Below are 23,048 nucleotides of genomic sequence, written 5' to 3' on the forward strand. Positions count from 1 at the left end.
GTAAGGCCCTGGGAGCGGAGGGGTACCCAGCCAAAGTCTATAAAAGGTTCTCTGGAATATTGGGGCCGGTGCTGATCAAGGGGCGGAATTCACCCCCACCCCCAACGCGCCGGGTGGGAGAATCGCCGGGGCGCCGCGCGTGTACCGCCACGCCGCCCCGACGCTCGCACGCGATTCTGCCCAATACGACGGGTTCCCACCAGCGCTGTCCACACCTGGTCGCTGCCGGTGGGAACAGCGTGGGAACGTTGGGGGTGCGGCCAGGGGGGGGTTCCTGCACCGGGGGGGGGCCCACGATCAGCGGGCCGGCCTCTCTGAAGGAGGACCTCTTTTCCTCCTCCACCCCGCAAGATCCATCCAACATCTTCTTGTGGGGCGGCCTCGGGGAGGACGGCAACCGGGATGCGCGGGTGACGCCAGTTACGTGGTGCCACTTTTACGCGGCGCCAATGCCAGGCGCACATAAATGACGTGGCGCCGCTCCTAGCCCCCCAGGGGCGGGAGAATAGGGACTGGGAGTGGGCTCTGACGCCAGGGTGAAACACTTCGGTTTTCACTCTGGCGTCGGCACTTAGACTCCCGATGGGAGAATTGGGCTCAAGGTCTTTAACGAGGCTAAGGAAAGAGGGACTCTGCCCCAGATGATGTCACAGGCCATGATCTCGCTCATTCTGAAAAGGGACAAGGACCTGGAGCTATGTGGGTCTTACTGGCCGATTTCCTTGCTGAACGTAGATGCCAAACTTCTGGCCAAAATTTTGTCCTCCAGGATTGAGGACTGTGTACCGGACGTTATCGTGGAGGATCAGACTAGGTTCGTTAACGTCAGGCAGCTGGTGGCCAATGTAAGAAGGCTGCTAAACGTGATCATGATGCCCCCGGGAGGTAGGGAAGTTGAGGTAGTGGTCACGATGGACACGGAAAAAGCCTTTGACCGGGTCGAGTGGGATTACTTGTGGGAGGTGCTGGAGCGGTTCGGGTTTGGAATGGGCTTTGTTGACTGGGTTAGGTTGCTGTAGCGGGCTCCGTTTGCAAGTGTACGGACAAACAGGACGACTTCGGAATAATTCGGACTGCACCGGGGGACGAGACAGGGATGCCCCCTCTCCCCACTGCTGGTTGCGCTGGCGATAGAGCCGCTGGCAATTGTTCGGAGGGCCTCAAGGTGTTGGAAGGGGTTTTTCCGGGGGAGGGTGGAGCACAGAGTCGGGCTGTATGCGGATGACCTACTGCTATATGTCTCCGACCCAATGGAGGGGATGGAAGAAATTATGGGAATTTTAGGGGAATTTGACTGGTTTCCGTGGTATAAGCTCAATATGGGGAAGAGCGAGATGTTTGTGGTCCAGGCGAGAGGTCAGGAGAGCCGACTGGGGGAACTGCCGCTCAGAGTGGTAGGGGACAGTTTCAGGTACCTGGGTATCTATGTGGAGAGGGATTGGGACAGGCTACATAAAATTGAACTTGGCCCGCCCGATTGGTAGATCAGATGAAGGAGGATTTCCGGAGATGGGATGCGCTCCCGTTGTCTCTGGCGGGCAGAGTTCAATCGGTAAACATGGCGGTCCTCCCGAAATTCCTATTCGTTTTCCAATGCCTCCCCATCTTCATCCCGCGGTTATTTTTTAAGCGGATCAATAAGATTATTGGGGGCTTTGTATGGGGGGGGGGGGGCAAGTCCCAGTGAGTGAAGAGGGCAATGCTCGAGCGGAGTCGGGGGGGATGGAGGGCTGGCGCTGCCGAATTTCAGCAATTACTACTGGGCGGCTAACATAGCCATGGTGAGGAGGTGGCTGGTGGCGGGTGAGCCGGCGTGGCTGCGCATGGAGGCGGCTTCTTGTAAGGGCGTAGGTCTGGGGACGTTGGTAATGGCGCCTCTGCCTTTCCCCCCCCCGGCACGGTACTCCACCAGCCCAGTGGTGGTGGTGGCCTTGAGGGTCTGGGGGCAGTGGAGGAGACATGTGGGAGCAGTTGGTGGGGGCGTTGGTGTGGTCCCCAATCTGTGATAACTACCGGTTTGCCCCGGGGAGGATGGACAGGGGGTTCCGATTTTGGCGTAGAGCGGGGATTGAGAGATTGGGGGACTTGTTTATAGAAGGAAGTGTCCCGCGTATGAGGGTGCTGGAGGAGACGTTTGCATTGGCGGGGAGAAATTAATTCTGATATTTACAGGTACGGGACTTTTTGCAGAAGCAGGTGCCAACCTTCCCACTCCTGCTGCTAAGGGGGATTCGGGATAGAGGATGGATAGGAGAGGGGAGCGTCAAGGACATATATAAAGAGCTTATGCGTTCGGAGGAGTCGCAGACCGAGGAGCTGAAGCAAAAGTGGGAGGAGGAGCTGGGGGAAGAGATAGAGGAGGGCCTCTGGGATGACTCACTGGGTAGGGTCAATGAGACCGCAACATATGCCAGGCTCAGCCTGATCCAATTTAAGGTCGTTCACCGGGTTCACATGTAAGTGGCCCGGATGAGCAGATTCTTTGGGGTGGAGGACATTACAGCGCAGTACAGGCCCTTCGGCCCTCGATGTTGTGCCGACCTGTGAAAACACTCTATAAAGCCCATCTACACTATTCCCTTATCGTCCATATGTTTATCCAATGACCATTTAAATGCCCCTAATGTTGGCGAGTCCACTACTGTTGCAGGCAGGGCATTCCACGCCCTTACTACTCTCTGAGTAAAGAACCTACCTCTGACATCTGTCTTATATCTATCTCCCCTCAATTTAAAGCTATGTCCCCTCGTGCTAGACCTCACCATCCGAGGAAAAAGGCTCTCACTGTCCACCCTATCCAATCCTCTGATCATCTTGTATGCCTCAATTAAGTCACCTCTTAACCTTCTTCTCTCTAATGAAAACAGCCTCAAGTCCTTCAGCCTTCCCTCATAAGATCTTCCCTTCATACCAGGCAACATTCTGGCAAATCTCCTCTGCACCCTTTCCAGTGCTTCCACGTCCTTCCTATAATGCGGCGACCAGAATTGCACGCAATACGCCAAATGCGGCCGCACCAGAGTTTTGTACAGCTGCAACATGACCTCATGGCTCTGAAACTCAATCCCTCTACCAATAATAACTAACACACCGTACGCCTTCTTAACAACCCTCGCAACCTGGGTGGCAACTTTCAGGGATCTATGGGCGAAGTGCGTGGGGGGGGGCAGCGAATCATGTCCATATGTTCTCTGCATGTCCAAAACTGAGGGTTTTTTGGCAGGGGTTTGCCGACGCCATGTCCACGGTATTAAATACGAGGGTGGCAATGAGTCCAGAGGTGGTGATTTTTGGGGTGCCGCAGGATCCAGGAGGAGAAAGAGGCGGACGTTCTGGCCTTTGCTTCCCTGATAGCCCGGAGGCGCATATTACTAGCATGGAGGGACTCAAAGCCCCCGAGGTCGGAGACCTGGCTTTCGGACATGGCAGGCTTCCTCTGCCTGGAGAAAATTAAGTTTGCCACGAGAGTGTCTCTGATAGGGTTCGCCCAGAGGTGGCCCCACTTAAGGGCCTTATACCAGTAACTGTGGCAGGCAGGAGGGCTTTCCATGCAGGGGAACATGGCAGTCAGATCCTGGGGTGTTTGCTTGCAGGCTCAGGGGAAAGAAAGCCGTCCCTAGCCTTTTCAGTGCCTGAATGGCACAGGTCGGTGGGCCTTGACAGAGTTGACCTAAAGGTCTTTCTGCCGCTCCAGCCAGCGGCCAAGACCTATCACCACCTCCTCAAGATGCTCACTCAAGTGTGCTCTAATCAAGATTTCCCTGCCTACAAATTTTGTTCCATGGGACAAAGTAGATAGGGAGAAACTAACCCCATCGGCAGAAGGGTCAAGAACCGGAGTGTGCCAGTTTTTAGTGTGTATGGAAAAACAAACCAAGGCAACATGAGGAAAATCTTTTCTAAGCAGGTTGTGGTTTGTTTCTGTCGGCACTGCCAGAGAGTGTAGTGGAGGCTCGTTTAATTGTGGCTTTCAAGAAGAGTTGCTAAATTACCTAAAGAGGAGAAAAATTGCAGAGATGCAGGGAATGAAAAGTTGTCGTCTTCTTGCAGTGAGCTGGCATAGAAAGGATAGGTGAAATGGCCTCCATCTGTGCTGTAGCCTTTCTATGGTTCTATTTGTCCAAATCACCCAGATGGTCATTCTTGAGTAAGTCCAAACTGTGAGAGCTGACAAACTAAACCCTGCAATGAATATCAAAACTAACTTTGATCCAGTGATTGCTGCACGCACATTCTTTTCAGCAGGTATCAGTGGATAGCACTCAGCAGTGAGAATCTGGGTTCATTTTCTCCTTTTCCTATCCCTTGGACACTGGGCTCAATATTTGTCCAAAGTGCCATTCTAATTGAAATCAGTGAACTCTGCATACCTTAAGTACAGGTTCAAAGATTTTATGGTTTGTATAGTTATGCCATCACAAAGCTGCTACAAGTTTGCTTTTGGCAGCTAAAATGTCTGATTTGGGCGCTATTTCCATGTCGAAGTTGGACCAGGCCACGTCTGCACTGCAACTATGACAATTGTCACAATCTGGCATGAAGATCCTTTAAAATGAATTATTTGGCAGAAAGTTGCTTCTGCATCCAAAATGGATTGTGGGCAAGAAGGCAGAAAGTAAAATTGAACAATAAAAGTGAAAATTGGAATGAGATAACGTGTTGACAGTGAGGTTAAAATAAGAAAGGTTCAGTTGAACACAGACCATCTGCAAGATACACTGCAGAAACCCGACAAGGTTCCAAAGGCAGCACATTCAAACCCACAACTGCTACCATCTAGCAGGACAAGAGCAGCAGATACCTGGTTCTCCATTTCTTGGAGGTTCCCTCCATGTCGCTCACCACCCTGACTTGGAAATATATCACCTTTACATCACTGTTGCTGGGTCAAAATCCTGGAACTCCCTCCCAAACAGCACTGTGGGTGTACCTACACACCAGGGACTTTAACTGTTCAAGAAGGCAACTCACCACCTCCTTCTGAAAGGCAATTGGGGATGGCAATAAATGCTGGACTAACCAGCGACACCCACATCCTGTAAATTATTATTTTTTAATTATTGTATTGGTTCTGTAATGAATTTGGTGATGTTGTAAATTTAGTTTTTTTTCAATGTTAATTTTAAATATCTGAGAAACAAAATACATTAAAGCATAAATATTGAGCAAAAAATAGATCTAGCCATATTCTGAACTCGTTGTAATTCATAGAATCACTTTTTTTCCCAAAGGCCCTTCTGTAGTGTAGCCACCTGGGTTGGCCACTTCCCGACTTTAAAATGGTGACCTGCAAAGACTACAGGGAAATTCAGTCAATACAGGCAAAACAAGCAGGTGTAAAGTTTCCTGTGTATCAGTACTTACAGAAACCCAGACAGCACTGAAACTAACAGCCATCTGCATATTAATGAGCGATCCCCGGGAACAATTGGAAACAGTTAAGGTAAACAAGGCCAAGCCAGACTCCTCGGCGACAGCAGGAGACAAGACAAAGGAAGGCCAACGGACACTTAGGGACCGCCCAGCGATCAGGGAACAGCTCCAGTATTGGAGGAATCGATCCAAGTGATCGGAACGTAGTCCAATCACTTGGAACCAGGTACGGGGTCCACCCAAAAAGGCGTGAAGCCCCTGGGGACTATCAAATAGAGTCCCCAAGTTCAATTCGTCCTTCTTGGCAGGCTTTCTCAGCAGCTCGAAACAACCCTTGAACTTGACCTGCCTAAGTTGCTGCATCAGCCAAGTAAGTCTCCAGTCAACACATGCTATGAGATGGGCGCTCCTAGCTACTAGTCCATACCAGCTTTGAAGCCTGCAGACTCAGAACCCGAATGAAAGGCCATTTGTTCCCCTGACCTGGTGGGCCAGTTCCAAAGCTACTTATAGGCCTATAATGTTAGAGATAGTCTAGTAAGTAGAGTTTTATGCATGAGTAGTGATTGACTGTGTATAATAAATGTGTTTTGATTTGAAACTTACTAACTGGTGTATTGAGTTATTGATCAGTACTTGAACTTGAACCTCGTGGCGGTATCATAAAGATACCTGGCGACTCTAAAGCAAAGGTTATAGAAACAGCAAATTAAGTAAAGATACAACGGGCAACATTTAAGAGCCAACCAAAAGTTAGCGACAAGATAACAAGGCAGCCTTTTCTTTGTAATCCTCCAGATGTTCCAACTTGCAGACTGAAAGAGAAATACATTTGTACAATTTGGGCTGCATTTGATCCTGGGCTGTATTTGATTCTGGAGCTGAAAGAACAGTGACTAATCGTAGGACCACAGTAGGGGCAGGACAAATACTGTATCTTATTCCCAGGCAGGCAAACAATGACTGTTGTACCTGCATCCCTGTGGTGTTATTCAGCAGAAGACAGAATTGGCACCAAATCGGTAACTGTAACCTGCACTCATTTGTGTATGGCCTCTGAAAGCCTGTGATAGCAGTTTACTTGGGGGAAAATAAACTCTAATTTTCCTTTCTTTTGCCCCTTGAAATCATAGAATTTTGCAGGGCAAATTGGAGACCCTTTGGCCCATTTTGATGTTTCCAGCTCTGTGAAGAATTATCGGTGTTCAGAAAATCTCCCCTTTTGATATTTTCTTCATGATCTTAAAATTATTGACTGAAAAGTGAAGTAGTTTATCCCAAATTACTTTATCAAGCCCTTGCAGAATTGTGAACAGTTCTAATAGATTTCCCCTGAAACTCAATCATTCTATTTAAAAGTTCACCAGCTTCTCCTGCTGGCGCCGAAAGGCAATTTGTATATGATGTAACTGGGCACTGGTGGTGAGGGTATTGCGATTGATAGGGTTGAACATATCAAATTCTAGGAAGCAATAAAGGAGGGATAATAAGGAGGGCAATAATCACAGTCACTTGAGGATGTTATTTGTGACTTGGCCAGGGGGGTAATGCAGGGAAATTGCATAGCAAGGGATAGGAAAGTTTAAAGTAATGCAATCTGGTATTGCTGAAACCTCAGAGCCCCCTTCAGTCCTAAAACAGCTTGATAACTTTTGCATTAATGTCGTACAGGGATATGAACCCTATTATGGCTGAGATCCTGAAGTTCCCTTCATAGTTATCATTCAATCGTTCCCAGAATGTCAAAGTTAAAATTTGTTGCCTTTTTTGAGTGATCTAAATCTATGTCTAATACTAATTGTGGGTTGTCGAATGGTCTGATAGTGCTGAGCTGGAAAGATTGCTGAGTTGGAAAGAGTATGAAAAGTTTCTATTTCACCCTCCACCTGCTGCTGCCCCTTTACTCATTAAATAGTGATTTTCATGACATTCATTCTTCTGAAGTTGTGTGAACAGGAAATAATCGGTGATGATGTGTGATAAGGTTTTGATATTGTGCTTTTTGCCTTCACTGCTTGAGCATACAATCTAGTCTAGTCCATTGAAGTTATTCATTTTTGGCTGCTTGTAATTGATTACTGCTGCTGATTATTAAAATAAACCCCCCCAAATAGAGTTAAAGTAATGATCTTGACTTTTTGTGGCATGAGTATGTATTTCGGCATTACCAAGGATCTCACAGCTTTTCTCATTTACCAAACATATGGTAAACAACCAATCAAACATGTAATTATACAATATCATTTTGACTTGTCATTATTAGAGATCACCCTCTAAGTTAATGTAGTCTTAATCTGCCATATGCGTTTAAAGGATCAATAGTTAGAGTTACTGTAGTTGAAAATAGAGATTAATTATACATTTGAGAACTTCTGTTTGTGTTGCAGTGAGTCTATTAATGTTCCCATGATTCCTCTGGGCCTGAAGGAGACAAAAGAAGTGGAATTAACAATACCTCTGAAGGTTAGTGATTCTGTTGTTACGACTAAGTTGGGAGGGGTGAGTTGACTCCTCTTTGTCCCACTGTTGATTTGATTATAACTTTGAAATGTAAAAAAATGTGACATTGCCAATTCCCTTTCTACTTAACAGCATATAGCATTAAGCCAGCCAGATTCCTTGAGTTAACAAGTAAGAAGTTTGTTCTATTACTGAAACTCACTCAGGTAAAGATACAGAAATTCTTAACAAAAGGTTTAAAATGTCCAACTTCCCACTAATGCAAAAAAAGCACAAAACTTCCCACAAAAGGAACTAAAACTTTACAGTGTACCAGATATTAAAACATGGACAATTAATAAAGGTAAGAAAAGGTTATTCCCGGATTGTCTGAATGCGTGTTTGCGACTAAAGGCTCATTTTTCAGTGTGTCACTAAAACAGTCACTCTGCAATCATGGCTGGTTGATTCTCTTTTCTCTTGAAACACTGGTGTTGAGTTGGGATCCTCCTTTAAAATCTCTTGGTTTGCAGCAATGCGGTCTTCTGGAAGGTTTTCAGAACCATAAGGCACAGCTTGTTGAGGGAGGTTCCAGAGAGAGTTGGGGGGAGGGTGTGTGTGTGGCTGCAGTGGCAGTCTCTATCTGTTTGTTCAAATCCAGTATATTTTACGCTTATAACCATTGTATCTGTTGACTGTGTCTCTGTAAATTGACTTGTGGCTTTCACAAATGTAACTTAGTAGCGGTTGTAACCTAATGTCCTTCGTTTAGCACAAAATTTTATTTTCAGAAAGTTCAATATATATATATCCAGCAGATGTCATTATAAATGAATATTTTACATGGCACATCTTCGTAACAGTATAATGAAGTGACAGAGTCTTCAAAAGAGACATATCTGTACAAATATTTATCTTGCTATCCCTTTTTAGAACTTGCTTCAGCGGGTCATGAATTTCCTTCTGCTCATTTTCACCAGTCCTGTTGTGCTTAGTCAGCAGGAAGTTCCTGACTTGATTTAAACTCCCAACTGAATATTCAGTGATATTTTTCATCTATATTGCAGATACAATTTGGGTATCAGTTTTGGGGAATGGAACAACCAAGATGTTCCTTTTGACTGTAAAGGGCAGATCCTTGAGTATGAATACATATAGCTTCTAGCAAGCATATATGAATCACATTGTGAGCCTGATTGATCATCTTAAATTGGTTATTTTTGTAATTCTTAGCACACTTGGAATTGTTCAGCAAATTCTGTCCAATTGCAGAATTATCTAATGTTAGACATGTTCTGAGTTTCGCAAGCATGAGTTGGTTGAGTACGTTCAGTATAGCCAAAGAACACCCTGTTTGATACAATTCACCAATCATTGGGATGTACCAGGCATTGCACTGGAGATGTAAAGTAAGCACCGTAACCACTGCGTTACTGCATAATGCAATTCTCAATAACTCAATTTTTCACTGGTTGGAAAAATCCAACATGGGCATTTAAAACAATAAAAACTAAAAAATGGGTATAAATTTGAGTATACTCTTACAATTATTTGCTTGCATCCATATTGATCCAGTATAAATTGATTTCAAAGTAAATTTTTATCTATACTCGTCACTCTTCCATATGGAAGAGCAAAGATCTAAATTCAAACACTGGGCCCATAGGGGAAAAAATGAAGGGTCTCAAGTGAAATTGGTTTGGTGCAGTGCCACTCAATCCCTTGCATACATGAGACCACAGCACTCTACTAATTGGCACCAAACTGATAATATGTCTTTGCCACACTTCTACGACTCTGTATAAGAGGTGTAAAAGAAAATGTGGATTTCACCTAGGTTGGGTGCAGTGGAGATTTGAAGCACCTTGCTAGTCTGGAAGAACTTTTTCATGTGACCCAACATTGTGCATAAAGATATTTGATTTGCCACAGCTGACCTTTCTCAGTTTAGTGACTGCAATACATCCACAAAGAATTTAGAAAATCTGATTTTGTTTTGGCCTTGCCAGATTAAATCTGTAGAAAAGTTAATTGTGATAGATAACAGATTAAAAAGGTAGTTAAAAATTGCACTGTCCTCCACTGAGATCAACAAACTCAGTAATTCATTTTTTGAGAAATCTGATGCTGCCTGACATTTAAAACAGATATGCAAGGAAATGTTTTTGAAATAAATTTCAAATAATTCTTCATGTCGTCCTACTTCCTTTTTTTGATAGGATGTTATTGAAGAACACTACAATGAAGCAGCCTGCAAGTACGAGAAGGAACTGAAGGAACTTATGGATCTCAGACAGGTTACTATGCTTCCTTTTGGGGCATAGTAAGATATATGTTCCGGCATCAATAAAAACACTCAACTGTTACAGTGTAATGTGGGTTAATAGCCAAAGAAAAAGGACAGCATTTAATGAAAGGCACTTGAGTTGAATGGGAGGCAGGGTGGGTGTGGGAGGGTGGTGGAACCAGTAGAAACATGTGCGAATGTGCTGGATGGAAGTCCAGACAGCTGGAGGCCATGGTTCCAAGCTGGTATGTTCAGCAGCTATTGGCAAATTGAGGCCCTTAAGAGCCTCATCCCGCCAAGAGGTTTTCCTGCGTGGATTAGCGACAGGTAGTCATAAGTCCTTAACAGAACCTGGTTCATTGGACCCCCCCCCCTCCAAGGTGTTAACTCCGGCCCTAGGTTCCCATCTTTCCCGCCACTCTTTTTCCCTCTCACCACTCCTTTTCCCTCTCACCAGGGCCTGCCAGCCTGATGCATGGAGACTCCTGACTAACCTGGGCCAGATCCAGCCTCTTCTCAGCTTGCAGTACTGGCTGCAGCTCCAAATGGTGCTGCCGATATTGGATAATAATCTTTATTGTCACAAGTAGGAGTGCATTAACACTGCAATGAAGTTACTGTGAAAATCCCCTTGTGGCCACATTCCGGCGCCTGATTGGGTACACAGAGGGAGAATTCAGAATGTCCAAACTATCGAACAGCACGTCTTTCGGGACTTGTGGGAGGAAACCGGAGCACCCGGAGGAAGCCCACGCAGATACAGGGAGAACGTGCAAACTCTACACCGACAGTGACCCAAGCCGGGAATCGAAGCTGGAGCTGTGAAGCAACAGTGTTAACCACCATGCTACTGTGCTTCCCATAGCTGCTAGCCTCTGGCCACCTGTTGCTGAGCGGTGGAAGACCCGCCTCACTCAGCCAAGTTCCACACCCAATGCTACATTATGCTATAACACAGTTGCTTGTTAAACCTGAGAAATTACCAGACTTAAAACTTAGTGGTACCATTTTCTTTGTTTCAGGCAATGCGCACTCCAACCAGGAATGAAGCTGGGATTGAGCTCCTCATGGAATACTACAACCAGCTTTACTTCATTGATAACCGTTTCTTCCCACCCACTAAAAACATGGGTATCTTTTTCCATTGGTAAATATCCTATTCAATGTTTATTGTTTGTCGTAGTTACTTGAACTGTTGCTGAAACACGGAATATTTTAGCACAATCTTGGGTAGTCATGTTTTTGAAATAACATTTTAAGTGAGCCTTGACATGTCTGGAAAAACGAGACATGGTATAGCTTTATTGAGTAGTAGGATTCAACAGCAAAATAAACAATATGGGAACCTGCCTTTGCTTTGAATAGAACACTCAACATAATATAATGTCTGCGCGGTTGTTTTTAGTTTCCTGCTGTGCACTGCTTATATCACATCAGACAGCTGAGTGAGACTTTGAGAGCCATGCCACACATTATTACATTTATCAGAGACTGCCAGATGATAATGAAAGAGTAGAAACATTTCAGTCTTTTTTGTTTTGGGACAGTTCACATTGTAAGAGTCCTTTTTGTTCCTATTTTCTTTTTATTTTATTAATTTTGGTCCATTGACCCAGCAGAGGATTCTAGCTCAAGCAGCCTGCTTGTCAGGATATTGTGTTCCTAGGTTTTGTATTTTGGAGAAACTGACTCGTTGGTGCAGAGTGAACCAGCTTTGGATGGTTGGTTGGTTGGCAACCTGTGGGTTGGCCAAGAAAAGTGTTCTACTTTGGGCAGCATGGTAACATAATGGTTAGCACTGTGGCTTCACAGCGCCAGGGTCCCAGGTTCGATTCCCGGCTTGGGTCACTGTCTGTCCGGAGTCTGCACGTTCTCCTCGTGTCTGCGTGGGTTTCCTCTGTGCTCCTGTTTCCTCCCGAAAGACATTCTATTAGGTAATTTGGACATTCTGAATTCTCCCTCTGTACCCGAACAGGCGCCGGAATGTGGCAACTAGGGGCTTTTCACAGTAACATCATTGCAGTGTTAATGTAAGCCTACTTGTAACAATAAAGATTATTATTATTACCTGACAACAATCAGTGATTTGTTCCTGCATGATGCTTTCTGAGAAAACTTGGCAGAAGTGTTTAGACCTTGGAAATGAAAGCGACAGTCTCTCTCTCTCGCTGCTGAGGTAAAGAACTGGTTTTATTTGTTCTAAACCAGGGAATGCCTGGCACATCTTTGCTGCAAACTTGAAATATCCTAAGTCTGCAGAGAAACTGGACACCTTGCCAGAGAAAAACTATCTCAAGCCTAGAAGGAAGAATACTGAAACAAAAGCTTGAATTCTAGAACGATATTAGCTGGAAGCCATATTAGTGCAGCAAAGAGTGCGTGTGTGTAAAACTTACTTGTGTTAGTTACAAACCTGGTGACTGCACCTTATTAGGTTCAGGCAAGGATCTCCAGTATTTTAAAATAACATCTATTTCACTTGTATTGTGACTCCGGTTCAAGTGGGGCTGGAATTGACTGTACGCTGCCCAGGATTTTGTGATAACATGTTGTACAAGTCCAGTATTTTACTAGTTGCTTACTGCACCTTTCTGTTCCTGTGTTATTATCTCAAATTGTAAATAAGTGACTGCTGGGTTTACTTGGAAAATAAGAATCGAACATTGCATTTTTTTCAGAGTAGATAGCAGAATATAGTGGATATCCTATAGAAACATTGGTAAAATATACCTCCGTTGAAGGCTCATTATTTGCTATACAACGCACGGCCACTTTCGTGTCATATATTAAAGGTGACGATTTTGTTCCAAAACAAACTTGATCTGATTTTGAAAATTGTCTTTTTTTTTGTGAAAGCCCAAGGTGTAACTTACCTGATAGTGACATGAGATTATTTCAGTCTATGAATCAATAAATACTTCAAGTTGAGGATTCTTGCGTGAAGGAGATGAATTGTGGAGATCAATCTGAAAAAGATATTCCATTTATATATATTTTTTAACTGGTTGTATTACACTTGGTTGATTTTATGCTTTTTTTCTGGACTGTCATGCAGATAATACAAAAGTAAAATAAGAGCAAAGTATTTTAAAATATTTATGGGATCTTTGCATTGCTGGCAAGGTCAGTATTTATTGCCCAGGTCAAAGTGCACTTGAGTAGGTAGTGTGCGCTGCTATCTTGAATTGTTGCAGACATGTGGGGCTGGATTCTCCGTTTCTAAGACTGTGTTGATGCCAACGGAGAATCCATGGACTTTTATGACAGAAACCTGGACTGCTTCTGCTACCATTGAGGTGCTAGCACCGGTACCGTGTGGAACACACGAGATTCCACTGAAAAATGGTGTGGAATACGCCAGGTCTGTGATCGACATTCGGGAGGCTGACAAGCTGCAGCAGCACATGCACATTACACTCCCTACACACTTTATCCCAGCCAAAAAGATAGCACTAGTTGTGTTGCAGTGCACCCATACAGCTGATGGGTCGGCTGGGGCCAGAGCACACCCAGGGGAGTGTCCTGGGGGGGGACCTATATGGCCCGTGGCACTAAGTTCACAGTTGGCTCAGCTGCATGACTACCTTTCTGACTGCGGCAATGGTGCTCCATGCCCGTCCACCCTCCACTACTTCCCCAGCCCTGGCAGAAGCCCCCCAGCCAGCGGCACAACTGTCAGCAAACTATGGCTATGTTGGACACTTTCCGTACCTCCCCCTCTCTCCCTCAGCAGCCACCACACCTGTTTCATGAGTTTTAAAAGCAGAAGTGAACCATGCCGTCAGGAACTCAACCCATCGGAGGCAGAGAATCGCCGAGGCCCTGAAGAGTACAGGGTCGGGCCTGCTAATATGCAAACGGTGCCTACTGTACGTGCGGAGTGAAAACTTCATTTTCAAAGTAACGGAGAATCGTGATTTGGCGTCAAATTGGCACCTCCTGCGATTTTGATGTCGGAAACTATTCTCTGCCAAATCGCATTTCCCGATTTTGCCGTCATCGAGCAGAGAATCCCGCCCGTGATGTAAGTTGGGGAAAGAGCTCCACGATTTTGATCCAGCGACAGTGGAGGAAGGAGAATATATTTTCAAGTCAAGAGAGGATCTTGAAGGCGTGGTTGTTCCCATGTGCTTGCTGCCCTTATTCTTCGAGGTGATGAGAGGTTACAGGTTTGGAAGGACACCTGTCGAATGAGTTTTGATGAATTGCTACAGTGCTTCTTATAGGTGGTACGTGCTGCTGCTACAATGATGGTGGAGAGAATTGAATGTTTAATGTGGTGGATGGGATGCCAATCAAGCAGTCTGCTTTGTCTTGGATGGTATCAAACTGTGTGTTGCTATTTATATCTGAAATCCCCAGCAAAGGACTACTACTAAAAGAGTGGCAAATTGTAGTTTACTAGTTTCGCAGAGCCACTGTGTCTCCTCTTGTTTGCATTTTTTTTCTTGAGCTAATCCTTTACTTTTTTGTGTTGGCTTCTCTGTCATTTACTTTGGCCCTTCAAACTCCTGCCACTACCTCCCTACCTACCTTCATTTCCAGTTTTTTTTTTTTTTTTTAGCATATCTTACCTTTTCCCATTGGAGAATATTGGGGAGGTGCTGAAAGGATTCTCTGGCTGCAGTGAACCACATGAAGAACATTCCTTCCGTGGCCAACAAGTCCTGGCATGAGATTTGAACCTGGCCCAGAGGTACAGACTACCATAGACCATAAGATGTAGATACTCCTATCTGGCTGCATCACAGGCTGGTATAGCAACTGCTCGGCCCAAGACCGTAAGAAACTAAAGAGAGTCGTGAACACAGCCTAGTCCAACACACAAAACCGCCTCCCATCCATTGACTGTATCTAAATCTCCTGCTGTCTTGGGAAAGCTGCAGCATAATCAATGACTCCTCCCACCCAAGTTATTCTCTCTTCCAACCTCTTCCATTGAGCAGGAGATACAAAAGAGAACATGCACTAACAGGTTCAAAAACAGCTTCCCTGCCGTTACCAGACTCCTGAATGATCCTCTTATGGACTGATCTCACCACACACTTCTACTGAGTAGTACTACACTCTGTATACTTCGCCCAATCCCTGTGTCTATATATTTACATTGTGTATTTAACTTTGTTGTGTATGTCCTTTTTCATGTATGTTTTTTTCATGTCTGGAACAATCTGTCTAGACTGTAAGCAGAACAATATTTTTCACTGTACCTCTGTACTCATGACAGAATTAGCCAACCCTCTGCCCATGCCAATATGCTACCCCCAACACCATGGGCTCGTCTTATTGAGTAGTTTTTTGTGCAGTACTAGGGTCCTGAATCTTAACAAAGGAAACTACGATGATATGAGGTGGAGTTGGCTTTGATCGATTGGGGAATGTTACTTAAAGAGACGACAGTGGATCGACAATGGGAAACATTCAAGAAGCGCATGGGGGAACTGCAACAATTGTTCCTGACTGGCACAAAAGTGCAACAAGACCAGGGTATCATCGTACACCAGTCACTGAACATAACCATGCAGGTGCAGCAGGCGGTAACAATGGCAAATGGTATGCTGGTCTTCATTGCGAGAGGATTCGAGTACAGGAGCAAGATTGTCTTGCTGCAATTATATAGGGCCTTTGTGAGGTCACACCTGGAATATTGTGTGCAGTTTTGGTCTCTTTATCTAAGGAAGGATGTTCTCGCTCTAGAGGAAGTGCGGTGAAGGTTTACCAGACTGATTCCTGGGATGGCGTGACTGATGAATGAGGAGAGATTAAATCGGTTCTGATTTTATTCACTGGAGTTCAGTAGAATGAGGGGGATCTCATAGAAACCTATATAATTCTAATAGGACGAGATGGGAAAAATTCAGGAACGGGGTCACAGTCTGAGGATACAGGTTAAACCATTTAGGACAGGGATGAGGAGAAATTCCTTCCCCAGAGAGTGGTGAGCCTGTGGAATTAGTTACCACAAGAAGTAGTTGAGCTGTTTTCAAGAAGCAGTTAGACATAGCACTTGGTGCGAAGGGGATCAAACCATATTGGAGGGTAGCGAATGTAAACCCCGCTATTCAAAAAGGGAGGTAGAGAGAAAACAAGCAACAATAAACTAGTGAGTCTAATGTCGGTAGTAGGCAAGTTGCTGGAGTCCATTATCAAGGATTTCGTAACACAGCATTTGTAAAGTAATGGTGTAATCCGACAAAGTCAGCAAGAATTTACGAAAGGAAAATTATGCTTGACAAATCTACAGGAACTCTTTGACGATGTAACTAATAGAGTTGATCAGGGAGAACGGGTGGATCTGGTTTATTTAGACTTTCAGAAGGATTTCGACAAGGTCCCACATAGCAGATTTTAAATGTAAGGTTAAAGTGCATGGGAATCCGGGTGGTGTCTTGAGATGGATAAAAAGCTGGTTAGCAGACAGGAAGCAAAACGTTAGAATAAATGGATCTTTTTCTGATTGGCAGGCAGTGACTACTGGGGTACCGCAAGGATCTGTGCTCGGACCCCGACGGTTCATATTATACATTAATGATTTGGACGAGAGAACTAAATGCATTATCTCCAAATTTGCAGGTGATACTAAGTTGGGTGGGAGGGTGAGCTGTGAGGAGGATGCAAAGATGCTTCAGCGGGATATGGACTGGCTGAGTGAGTAGGCACATGCATGGCAGATGCAGCATAATGTGGATAAATGTGAGGTTATCCACTTCGGTAGCAAAAATAGGAAGACAGATTATTATTTTAATGGGTGTAAATTGAAAGAGGTGGATACTCTGCGAGACCTCAGTGTCCATGTGCCTCAGTACAGGTACAGCAGGCCGTAAAGAAGGCAATTGGTATGTTAGCCTTCATGTTAGCATTCGGTAATTTGGACATTCTAAATTCTCCCTCTTGTGTACCCGAACAGGCACCGGAATGTGGCGACTAGGGGCTTTTCACAGTAACTTCATTGCAGTGTTAATGTAAGCCTACTTGTGGCAATAAAGATTATTATTATTACGGTGAGAGGATGTGAGAATAGGAATAGCGATATTTTACTGCAATTGTAGAGGGCATTGGTGAGGCCACACCTGGAGGATTGGCTGCAGTTTAAGTGTCCTTATCTGAGGACGGATGTTCTTGTTATGGAAGGAGTGCGATAAAGGCTGACCAGGCTGATTCCTGGGATGGCGGGACTGTCATATGGACTTAAGTCGGTTAAGATTATATTCATTGGAGTTTGGAAAAGTGAGGGGAGCTCACAGAACAAAATTCTTACAGGATTAGATAGGGTAGATTCAGAAAGAATGTTCCCGATGGTAGGGAACAAAGGGTCATAGTTTGAGGATAAGGCGTAAACCTTTTAGGACTGAGGTGATGAAAAGTGTGAATCTGTGGAATTCGCTACCACAAAGTAGTTGAGGCCAAAAACGTTCCATAATTTCAAGAAGGAATTAGATACAGCTCTTGGGGCTAAAGGGATCTGGGGGTGGGGGAAGGCGAGATTAGGGTATTGAATTTGATGATCGCCATGATCATAATGAATGGCAGAGCAGGCTCAAAGAGCCGAATGACCTTCTCCTGCTCCTATTTTCTATGTTTATATCTAATCCTTTTTGGAAATCCAATTATTTGCATCTACGCGTTCCCCTTTATCCTGCTTGTTACCATCTCAAAGACTTCTAATAAATTTGTTAGGCATGGATTTCTCCTTCATGAGGCCATGCTGACTCTGCTTGATTATATTATATGTTTCTAAATGCTCTGCGTACATCCTTTATAATAGACTCTAACATTTTCCCAATGACGGATGTTAAGCTAACTGGCCTATGGTTACCTGTTTTATGTCTCCCTCCATTCTTGAATAAGGGTATTACATTGGCAGTTTTCCAATCCTCTGGAACTTATTCCACATTTAAGGATTCTTGGATGATTACCAGTGCATTCACTATCTCTATAACTACTTCTTTAACTACCCTGAGATGCAATACATCAGGTCCAGAGGACCTATCAGCCTTTAACCCCTTTAGTTTCCTTAGTACTTTTTCTCTAGTGAAAGTTATTGTATTTCTTCACCCCCTGCTTTCTGCCCTTTGATTATTTGGTATTTTTGGAATGTTGTCTTCCACTGTGAAGACTGACGCAAAGTATTTGTTTAACTCCTGTGCCATTTCCTGCTTCCCCATTATTATTTGCACTGTCTCATTGTCTAAGGAGCCTATGTTCACTTTGGCCTCTCTCTTCCTTTTTATGAGCAAGATCTGCTGGCGCTGGCAGGATCTTCTGCTCCGTCTGATGGTGCACCCTTGCAATGGTTTTCATTTTTATATTACTTGCTAGTTAAGGGGGGGGCTCCAATGCGCACAGGAGGGTTGCAAAGAAGGTCCTTGCCCAACCCCAAAGGTGGGCACCAGTCGATGCGTCTACCACTCCTTGTACAATTTGAGGCCTATTGGGGCCAGCAGGAAGCCCCCACCTAAACCCGCCATTGTGAGTGTAAAATCCAGCCCTGTGAGGGAGAGACTTTGGCCTCCGATTGGGAGTTATAATGCAGACCGCTGGGTTATGTAGTCAAAACCTGTCCAGAAAGAAAAGTAGTTCTGAAACTAGTAACTGATTTCACACCTTGGTACAAGTCCATCGCTTATTTTACTAATCTTAAAAGTTTATTTTAAATAAGTGAAGTGTTTTCACATCTGTTATTCTGTTTGTTCACTTGTGTGGTTTGCAATGTGAGATTACTCCACGTCCACTCAATGAATGCAGAAATCTTCTTGCTACTGCCCATTATCACAATTTCTGTTTACAGCCAGCACAGCAGTTTACACTTGTTGATTGGCTGCGTACATCATAAGGAGCCCAGCATCGTTGTTACGACCCTCTGGGCTAGTACGTGGTCAATTTCAACCCCACTTGACCCAGAGTTGCAACACAATTGAAACTAATAAATAAATTCTTCGAAAACACCCAAAGTCTTTGACCTGTCCATAGCTGCCCAAAACCTACAGTCACTAGGTTTGTAAATTTAAACAAAGCTTATTAATAATTGAATATGCAACAAATACAACTGGTTAACTATTCTCTAATTCAATATGAGCGAGACACTCGGCAGACCAGCAGAGAGCAGAAGAGCGGGGTAAAATAATAAACAAAAGTAAAATATAAGAATCTTTGCTTCAGATGGTTGTTTCTAGCACACCTTCCTTTACTTTAGGCGTTCAGTGCAAGATTTCTGCTTTCCAGATATTGAATAAACTAATGGGAGTAAAGGCAGGTAAGTCTCCAGGACCTGATGTCCTGCACCCTAGGGTATTAAAGGAGGTGGCAGCAGAGGTGGTGAATGCATTGGTTGTGATATTTCAAAATCCCCTGTATTCTGGAAAGGTCCTGGTGGATTTGAAACACGCTAATGTAACTTCCCTATTCAAAAAGGGCGAGAGGCAAAAAGTAGGAAACTATAGACCGGTTAGCTTGACCTCTGTGGTGGGGAAGTTGCTGGAATCAATCATTAAGGAGGAGATGACTGAACATTTGGAATGACAAAGCTCAATCCACCATTGTCAGCATGATTTTATGAAGGGCAAGATATGATTGGCAACTGTTTGCAATCTGTATAAATGATCTGCAAGCAGGGACAGAGTGTAACATAGCAAAATTTACGGATTATACTAAAATAGATGGGAAAGCAGTCAGTGAAGAGAAGATAAAGATTTTGCAGACTGATATAGATAGGCTAGGAGAATGGGCCAAAATTGGTCAGATGGAGTTTAATGTGGATAAATGTGAGGTCATCCATTTTGGCTGAAAAAATAGAAAGGCAAATTATCTCAATGGAAAGCAAGATGCGTCTGGGCAGAGGGATCTGGGTTGCTTTGTTCATGAATCGCCGAAGGTACAGCATGCAATAAAAAAGGCAAATGGAATTTTAGCATTTATTGCAAAAGCACTGGATTGTAAAAGTAGAGAAGCATTGTTGCATTTATTGAGGGTGTTGGTGAGACCACATTTGGAGTATTGGATCCAGTTTTGATCTCCTTATTTGAGGAAGGGTGAGGTAGCATTGGAGGCAGTTCAGAGGAGGTTCACAGATTGATTCCAGGGATGAAAGGGTTGACACGTGAAAGATTGAACAGTTTGGGCTCACACTCTCTGGAGTTTAGAAGAGTGGGAGGGGATCTGATTGAGGTATATAAAACATAAAGAGGAATTGGTAAAGTAAACGTAGACCGAATGTTCCCCCTTATGGGGCATTCTAGAATGAGAGGTCACATAGCTTGAGAGGCAGTAGGTTTAAAACTTAGATGAGGAGGAACTACTTCTCGCAGAGCTTGGTGAGTCTGAATCATTAAATGGTTTCAAGAAGGAGATAGATATGTTTCTGATTTTTTTTTTTTTTAAACTGGTTAAAGGGATATGGGAAACTGACGTGGTGGATCAGAGACCAGGAAGAGATCAGCCATGATCTGATTGAATGGCGGAGCAGGCTCGAAGAGCTGTATGCCTACTTCTTCTCCTAATTCCTATGTTCCAGTCTGTAATGGTTTTCACTGTAGATTCATTCATGTCTCTGCAGTTTCAGAAACACAGCAACTATCCAGCTTTTCTGGAGAAAACGCGCGAGAGAGAGCAGGTCCTTGTCTCTCAGCATCCAGGTCTCCAACCTAGTCCCTAGCTCTCTGAAAATCTTCCCACTCAGGCAGGACCCAACCACCGCCTGTTACCTGGCAGAATGCAATGTTTTGGCCAATTCATCAGTGATCAGTGTCCCACCATTCTCTTGGGTGCTGAAAGTCTGAGTTCTGCTGTCTGAAAGCCAGCGTGTTTACCCTGCTTGACTTAAAGATATATGTTCATTAAGCATCTTTGGATCAAAATGATAATAGCATTATTATAGAACGGGAAAGTAAGAGAATCAGCAGGAAGGGCCCTTGCATCGTAACTTCCTACAGCTTATAGCATATTTTAAAGGGGGAGGTACATTGTAGCTAGAGCAGTTGCTGAGAATCCTTTGTGACCTGAACTTAGCCTGGCAAGGAGAGAAGAATTGCTGAACATATCAATATGGGAAGAGAGTGGGAACAAGGTTTTCCAATGTTGCGCTGAAGGCCATGGTGGAGAGCATGTTAAAGGGAAAGAGTATTTTGGATGCTAATGAAGCTGACATAATAACACAATGCAACAAATAACTAACCACTGTAGACAGCACACCAAGGTTTTCTAATGTTGGTGGAAAGGAGGAGAGATGTCCTTTTTCCACAGACCTTCCAGACACCATGAAGAGGCAGTGGGAACAGTTAACCAAGAAAGTAAATGGCAAACATTTAGCCCTAAGGATATGAATGTAGGACTGTAAGAAGTGTAATGACCTCACTGTCGGTGGGATATGGCATCGTCAAAAGCCATATCTCACAAACTGCATCTGTTTGCTTCAGCCACTGCTCATTCACCAACAATTTACCAATCTAGATCCGTGCCTAATATTCCACACATATCTCACCCTAAGCATTTTTTCACGCCTCACATCTCACAGCTTGCACACACTTCCAGCCGTTCAACCATGGCTGCTGCATCACCTAAATGGTTTACACACTCACTGGCACTCTTCCACCTCTTGCATGAGAAGGTGGTACACCATTGGAGTCAGCAGGAGCTATCTGGTAGAGAACAGGCGTATCTGCATATTTGAACTCTCATGGAGAACTTGGTGTTAGCCATTATCAAAATAGTTATGGATAATGCTGTGGTCAGCAGCAGGGTTTAATCCTATAAAAGGTGGCAGTTTCCTTGTACGTGAGCTCTTTCACATCCCGCTTCCTCCTCATCCTATTCTGACCTGTAAACGTACACTTCTTTTGTTTCTCCCACTGCACCCCAATCGTATTTTTTTGCAGCTACCCCAGAACTGCAACTAGGCAGGTAGTGGAGAAGGAACCGAGGAGAAAGCGATGATGAAGAAAGACTTGATATCACACTTGCCACCTACTCTGATACTGACACTATTCTCAATGGCATAGAGGAAGGATCTGTATGTGGTTTAAAATAAAACTAGTACAAGTGAGCTGCAACCAGGGCAGAGAAGAATGATAGCACAGGCACAACTCACTGGAGGTGGAGATTGCACATGAAGGTTCTGCCACAGAAATCTGCGTACACTAGGCAAGATTTAGATTTGGATTTATTGTCACGTGTACTGAGGTACGGTGAAAAGTATGGTTCTGCATACAGTCCAGGCAAATCGGTATAGACATGGGTGAAGCATACAGAATATAGTTCTACCACAGTAAAGAAGATGAGTAGTGAGATCGATTCAGTCCTTTGGGGGATCATTCAGGAGTCTGGTAACAGCAGGAAAGAAGCTGTTGTTGAATCTGTTTGTGTGTGTTCTCAGACTTTTGTATCGATGGCAGACAGAATAACCCGGGAGGGAGGGGTCTTTGATTATGCTGCCCACTTTCCCAAGGCAGCGGGAGGTGTAGACCAGAGTTAATGCCGGTTTCACGTGATGGACTGGGCTGTGTTCACAACTCCGTAGTTTCTTACGCCCTTGTGCCGCGTAGTTGCCATACAAAGCTGTGATGGAGCCAGATAGGATGCTTTCGCTGCTTCTGTCTACAGAAGTAGGCTGAGGAGTCTATCCCAAAAAGCTTGATGCTTACGGAATGCTGCCAGAAAGCGGTGTTCAATGCCATGGAGGTGTCTGGCATCAACTTAAGCACAGAGCTTGAAGCCCATTCTTTCCCACATGGGGTTGGTGGCTACCTCCACCAGCACACTTGGGGACCCAATCATGATGCAGGATCTAATCAATGCCTCCAGTTTCATTGAAGCACCGTACCTTTCATTGCATAATAATAATAATATTTATTATTGTCAGAAGTAGGCCTACATTAACACTGTAATGAAGTTACTGTAAAAATTCCCTAGTCGCCACACTCCCGATACACTGAGGGAGAATTCAGAATGTCCAATT

At 44.4% G+C, this 23,048-nt stretch overlaps 1 protein-coding gene across 3 annotated transcripts in view; it reads left to right on the top strand.

Annotated features, from left to right (window-relative positions):
- The window catches only part of rhpn1 (rhophilin, Rho GTPase binding protein 1), a 140,798-nt gene that overhangs the window by 60,015 nt on the left and 57,735 nt on the right, over positions 1–23,048 (top strand). For all 3 annotated transcript variants that reach the window (XM_072468217.1, XM_072468218.1, XM_072468219.1), the window contains 3 exons: positions 7,761–7,836; positions 10,032–10,109; positions 11,122–11,246. In XM_072468217.1, the coding sequence (XP_072324318.1) occupies positions 7,761–7,836; positions 10,032–10,109; positions 11,122–11,246 (279 nt within the window). The remainder of the gene's footprint in view (positions 1–7,760; positions 7,837–10,031; positions 10,110–11,121; positions 11,247–23,048) is intronic.

This window comes from Scyliorhinus torazame, chromosome 11 (assembly GCF_047496885.1).
Source record: "Scyliorhinus torazame isolate Kashiwa2021f chromosome 11, sScyTor2.1, whole genome shotgun sequence".
Classification (NCBI taxonomy): domain Eukaryota; kingdom Metazoa; phylum Chordata; class Chondrichthyes; order Carcharhiniformes; family Scyliorhinidae; genus Scyliorhinus; species Scyliorhinus torazame.